This window comes from Oncorhynchus clarkii, chromosome 33 (genome assembly GCF_045791955.1).
Source record: "Oncorhynchus clarkii lewisi isolate Uvic-CL-2024 chromosome 33, UVic_Ocla_1.0, whole genome shotgun sequence".
NCBI lineage: Eukaryota > Metazoa > Chordata > Actinopteri > Salmoniformes > Salmonidae > Oncorhynchus > Oncorhynchus clarkii.
The window spans coordinates 4,236,066-4,242,065 of NC_092179.1; the positions used below are offsets into that span (position 1 = coordinate 4,236,066).

The 6,000-nt window shown below is 42.2% G+C and overlaps 1 protein-coding gene across 1 annotated transcript in view; it reads right to left on the minus strand.

Moving 5' to 3' along the window:
• Nucleotides 1-4,601, minus strand: part of LOC139392739 (cilia and flagella associated protein 54) — a 116,590-nt gene extending 111,989 nt beyond the window's left edge. Inside the window, exons 1-7 of the mRNA XM_071140952.1 lie at nucleotides 4,453-4,601; nucleotides 3,975-4,080; nucleotides 3,590-3,733; nucleotides 3,213-3,381; nucleotides 3,014-3,072; nucleotides 2,673-2,930; nucleotides 455-556 (exon numbers count right to left, since the gene is read on the minus strand). Coding sequence (XP_070997053.1) covers nucleotides 455-556; nucleotides 2,673-2,930; nucleotides 3,014-3,072; nucleotides 3,213-3,381; nucleotides 3,590-3,733; nucleotides 3,975-4,080; nucleotides 4,453-4,601 — 987 coding nt within the window. The remainder of the gene's footprint in view (nucleotides 1-454; nucleotides 557-2,672; nucleotides 2,931-3,013; nucleotides 3,073-3,212; nucleotides 3,382-3,589; nucleotides 3,734-3,974; nucleotides 4,081-4,452) is intronic.
• Between the last annotated feature and the right edge of the window lie 1,399 nt (nucleotides 4,602-6,000).

Sequence of the window (6,000 nt, forward strand, 5' to 3'; positions counted from 1 at the left end):
ATTTGAAAACAAATCCAATTTTGATAAACTCCCATATCTATTGGGTGAAATACCAGTGCGCAATCACAGCAGCAAGATTTGTGACCTGTTGCCACAAGAAAAGGTCAACCAGTGAAGAACAAACTATATTTATTTATATTTATTTATTTATATTTATATGTTTATTTATTTTCCCTGTTGTACTTGAACTATTTGCACATCAGCACAACCCTGTATACAGACACTAGTTTGTGAGTGTAATGTTTACTGTTAATTTTTTATTGTTTATTTCACTTTTGTTTATTAACTATTTCACTTTCTTTGGCAATGTAACATACGTTTCCCATGCCAATAAAGCCCACTGAAATTGAACTAAGAGAGAGAAATACATGAGTAAGAATTGGAGTACTGGGCTGTTTTCACAATACCCGGATAAAGCAGGATTTTGAAGGATTGATACAATAGCAGTGCTTACGCTCTGAATCTCCTTGAGGTTACTCTTCTGCTTGTGTCTGAAGAGGCCTTTAGGTTTCCTCCTGGGTTCATACACCGACCGTTTAAACACCATGGTAGCTAGCTGTAGGTGAGTAGAATAAAATAGCATTCCTGTGGTTATAGTCCAGTGCATTTGGAAAGTATTCAGACCCCTTGACTTATTCTAAAACAGCCTGCGCTTATCTGCGCAGGCTCATATTTCCTCTGTGAGGCAGTCTGCGCGGCAGTTTAGAGGGAACATTGCCAAAGTCCGAAACGAACAAAACATTGTCATAATATATGAACAAACTCTTCTAGACCGCATTCGGCTGGGAAGCATGCGGACACCTGAACACCCAACAGTCTCTGCTTCAGTTCACACGGGTGCAGAGACAACAGATAGGTTCTTATTGCTATGTCAGTTTCAGAGTATACAGTGCATTCTGAAAGTATTCAGACCCCTTGACATTTTCCATATTTTGTTAAGTTACAACCTTATTGTAAATGGATTAAAATATTTTTCTCCCTCATCAATCTACACACAATACTCCATAATGACAAATCGAAAACAGGTTTATAGAAATTATTGCAAATGTATTACAAATAAAAAACAGAAAGACCTTATTTACATAAGTATTCACACCTTTTGCTATGAGACTCGAAATTGAGCTCAGGTGCATCCTGTTTCCATTGATCATCCTTGAGATGTTTCTACAACTTGATTGGACTCCACTTGTAGTAAATTTAATTGATTGGACATGATTTGGAAAGGCACACATCTGTATATGTAAGGTCCTGCAGTTGACAGTGCATGTCAGAGCAAAAACAAAGCCATGAGGTTAAAGGATTTGTCCATAGAGCTCCAAGACAGGATTGTGTCGAGGCACAGCTCCGGGGAAGGGTACCAAAACACTTCTGCAGCATTGAAGGTCCCCAAGAACACAGTGGCCTCCATCATTCTTAAATGGAAAAGTTTAGAACCACCAAGACTCTTCCTAGAGCTGGCCGCAAAGCCAAACTGAGCAATCGGGGGAGAAGGGTTGGGGAGGTGAGCAAGAACCAGATGGTCACTCTGACAGAGCTCCAGAGTTCAGCACTCCACCAATCAAGCCTTTATGGTAGAGTGGCCAGACGGAAGCCACTCCTCAGAAAAAGGCGCATGTCAGCCCGCTTGGAGTTTGCCAAAAGGAACCTAAAGGACTCTCAGACCATGAGAAAGAAGATTCTCTGGTCTGATGAAACCAAGATTGAACTCTTTGGCCTGAATGCCAAGTGTCACGTTTGGAGGACACCTGGCAGGCCCAATCCCTACGCTGAAGCATGGTGGTGGCAGCTTCATGCTTCAGGGATGTTTTTCAGTGGAAGGGACTGGGAGACTAGTCAGGATTGAGAAAAAGATGAACGAGAGAGATCCTACAGAGAGATCCTTGATGAAAACCTGCTCCAGAGCGCTCAGGACCTCAGACTGGGGCTTAGGTTCACTTTCCAACAGGACAACGACCCTAAGCACACAGCAATGACAGCACAGGAGTGGCTTTGGGACAAGTCTCTGAATGTCCTTGAGTGGCCCAACCCGATCTAACATCTCTGGAGACCTGAAAATAGCTGTGCAGCGACGCTCCCCATCCAGACTGACAGAGCTTGAGAGGATCTGCAGAGAATGGGAGAAACTCCCCAAATACAGGTGTGCCAAGCTTGTAGCATCATACCCAAGAAGACTCGAGGCTGTAATCACTGCCAAAGGTCCTTCAATAAAGTACTGAGTAAAGGGTCTGAATCCTTATGTAAATGTGATATTTAAGTTTGTAACAGATTTGCAAATGTCTAAAAACCTGTTTTTGTTTTATCATTATGGGGTATTGTGTGTAGAATGATGAGGAAAATGTTTTATTTAATCAATTTTAGAATAAGGCTGTAACTTAACAAAATGTGGAAAAAGTCATGGGGTCTGAATACTTTCCGAATGCACTGTATATTATAGTAATTCATGCCTAGGTACCAGTCATTTTATTTAATCCTGTTTATCTGTGTGTCGTTGCTATTAAGGCCATGAGGTAAAATCTCCCCATTAGTTACTATAGATCAAGATGAACCCCCCCCTCATTTTTTTTTTACATTTGTCACATCCCTACTAAAGACAGTGCATCATGCCTTTTGAACCTGTATGTAGGTAGACACTGCACAAAACTTGCAATGTTTTGAATCAACCTGTCCCATACCTTAATGGTGGCCACTTTGTATGCTCTCTGAGTCTCAGTGGTGGCAGGTAGACCACTCATCTCTTCCAGCTTGCCCAGCTCACTGACTTTACCCAGGGCTCGTCGTGCAAACACCTCTGCCTGAACATTGGCTTGGCTGTCATAGTAACACTGGCACACAGCACAGTACAGAGTTGCCCTCCAGGCCAGGAACCTGGCAGTCATCAGGGGGATGGAGGTCTCCAGACAGATACAGGCCCACAGAAGGAACTCCATAGCCTGGAGGAGAGGAAGGGACAACATACGCATTTACCAACAATCACATGCACCATGGAAATAAATGTAATTGTTAGATTGTGTACCTGTGCAGCGCGGCTCATGGACATCAGGTATCTACAGATGTTGTAGATATAGAGTGAACCTGAAGAGAGAGAGAGATAGAGTGATAGAAAGACACAGAGACAGACAGACAGAGAACACTGAACCACAACTGACAACTTCAGACATTGATTCAGCCAAAATACTGCTTATACCACTGTAATTGCTACTGTATTACTGTACCATTGTAAAGAAGCCAGCAGAGATGTTCGTGGGGAAGCACGGCCTGCATCATGATCCTAACAAACCCCAGGATGCTGAGGAGTCTCTGGACCCCCTTCTGGGTGGGCTGGCTCCCTCTTTCCCTCTCCAGCTGGAAGGCACATAGGCAGCAGCCCTGCAGAGCCCGGAACTAACAGACACACAGGCCACAGGGATACAGGTAAGACACACAGAGAGGTGGAGGATAGAGACCGTCACAAACATTACAACATAAACGGCAAGCCCATTATGTGAGGTGTGTTCTTGTCGGCTTTGTTTAATTCTGAACACAGATCCACAGACACAACATACACACACGAGAACACACATAAGCACACACACACACATATTGTCCTCACCGTCAGCTTGGCTTGGTCTGTGTCAAACCCCTTGGGGAAGAAGGAGGTCTTGAAGTGGTCAACATCCCTAATGTCCTCTATGGTCACAGTGCTGAACTGCTGCAGGTAGCGACAGTAGCCCTGCCATAGACCCAGCCTGTATAACTGGAGAGAAAAAAACTGAGCTTGAACTAACAAAGAAGATAGTAATACAATAGATTGGGTGTGACGGGGAATCCTTGTGGTCAAATCAAATATATGTATCTGTGTGTGTGTGTGTGTGTGTGTGTGTGTGTGTGTGTGTGTGTGTGTGTGTGTGTGTGTGTGTGAGTGAGTGAGTGAGTGAGTGAGTGAGTGAGTGAGTGAGTGAGTGAGTGAGAGAGAGAAGAAGGGAATACAAACAAACCTTGATGCCAAAAAGAAAATCTGCCATTTGCAGCATGTGTTCTTCATAGTAGTTGGTTGGTAGTCGAGGTTTGTACTTGTTCCATATTTCAAACAGAGTTTTGGCACTACATACATTGGAGAGAAAAAATCAAATCAAATGTATTTCTAAAGCCCTTTTTACATCAGCAGATGTCACAAAATGCTATACAGAAACCCAGCCTAAAACCCCAAACAGCAAGCAATGTAGAAGCACGGTGGCTAGGAAAAACTCCCTAGAAAGGACAAAACCTAGGAAGAAACCTAGAGAGGAACCAGGCTATGAGGGGTGGCCAGTCCTCTTCTGGTTGGAGAAATTCACACATCAGGCTGCTAGCTTGCACGTAAACTGAAGTTACTGCTAGCTAGCTAGCTAACGTTAGGCCTAGTTTTCAAACAAGAATAAGATAGCCGTTAGCTAACGTGACACTTGATTGGGATACAGCCAGGAAATGTCTCACCCTCTTGCGTAGGAGTTGTGGTCGTAGGTTGGCAAAGTACTAATTCGTTTCATAAATGACATAAACTTTTTTATGTCTCCATCAAACGCTGATATTACTGGGTTTCTTTTACACATGTTCCCGTAAAATGAAGCTGGCAGTGGTTCCATTTCGGTCGACAAAAGCGGCTTCACTGACTCAAACCCAACAACAAACTTCACCGTACCAAAGCTAGAGCGGTTGTCATGGTAGCGACCCTCGTTGTCGGTGTACCATGTCCAGCAGCAGTGCATAAAATCACTGGGGATAATTGCTGTGTTTGCTCTACCCTTACAAAAAAGATTGCCGTTTTGAAACTGCATTAAAAGTGCAGTAACTGTACTCGACTGTGGTATTTTGGACGCAGATTTGCGGAACTGTAGTTATACTACACTCGTAACTGCAATATTTTTTCGTGAGGGTATTCCCTGTTTATACATATGCCTTGCTCCCATGATATACAGTGCATTTGGAAAGTATTCAGACCCCTTGACCTTTGACACATTTTGTTACGTTACAGCTTTATTAAAAAATGTTTTTATTTTTTTCCCTCGTTAGTCTACACACAATACCCCATAATGACAAAGCGAAAACAGGTTTTTAGATTTAAAAAAAATATTACAAATAAAAAACATAAATATCACATTTACATAAAAGTATTCAGACCCTTTGCTATGAGAATCGAAATTGAGCTCAGGTGCATCCTGTTTCCATGGACGCCTTAAACCCCCAACACAGTCTCTGCTTCAGTTCACACGGGTGCAGAGACAACAGATCAAAAGGATTCTGCACCACCTCAACACAACTAACCACTGGGCCCTTGCTACAAGGACAAGCCTCCACCCTGGACTTCCCAACCATGTGTTAGTTTGTCTTTGACCACATAAGTGTACTTGTAACGGTTAGAGTTCAGTTGATGTATTTTTAATCTGGACATGTCATAGGTTCTTATTGCTATGTCAGTACAGGGCGATACATACCAGTTTCAGAGTATACAGTGCATTCGGAAAGTATTCAGATCCCTTGACTTTTTTCAATATTTTGTTAAGTTATAGCCCTATTCTAAAATGGATGAAAATATTTTTTCCTAATCAATCCACACACAACACTGTAATGACAAAGCAAAAACAGGTTTTTAGACATTTTTGCTGATTTATTACAAATAAAAAGCAGAAATAAAAGCAGAAATACCTTATTAACATTAGGCCTTCTACATCTAGCTACACCTGCACTCGACTGTGATATTTTGGACACAGTAATTGAACTGCAATTATACTACACACTGACTGCAATATTTATTTTGTCAGGCTCCACGCTGGAGATCGGGAGAACATTTAATAAATAATGGACATGAAACAGGACAGGAACAGTGTCTGGAGTGGACAAAGTAACAACATCAATGCTGACACAGGGAACAAACAGACAGATAAAGGGGAAGCAATCAAATAATGATAGAGTTCAGGTGGGTCCAATGAGGCGCAGGTGTGCGTAATGATATATTAAAAAATATATATTCTGGACATTGTTCTA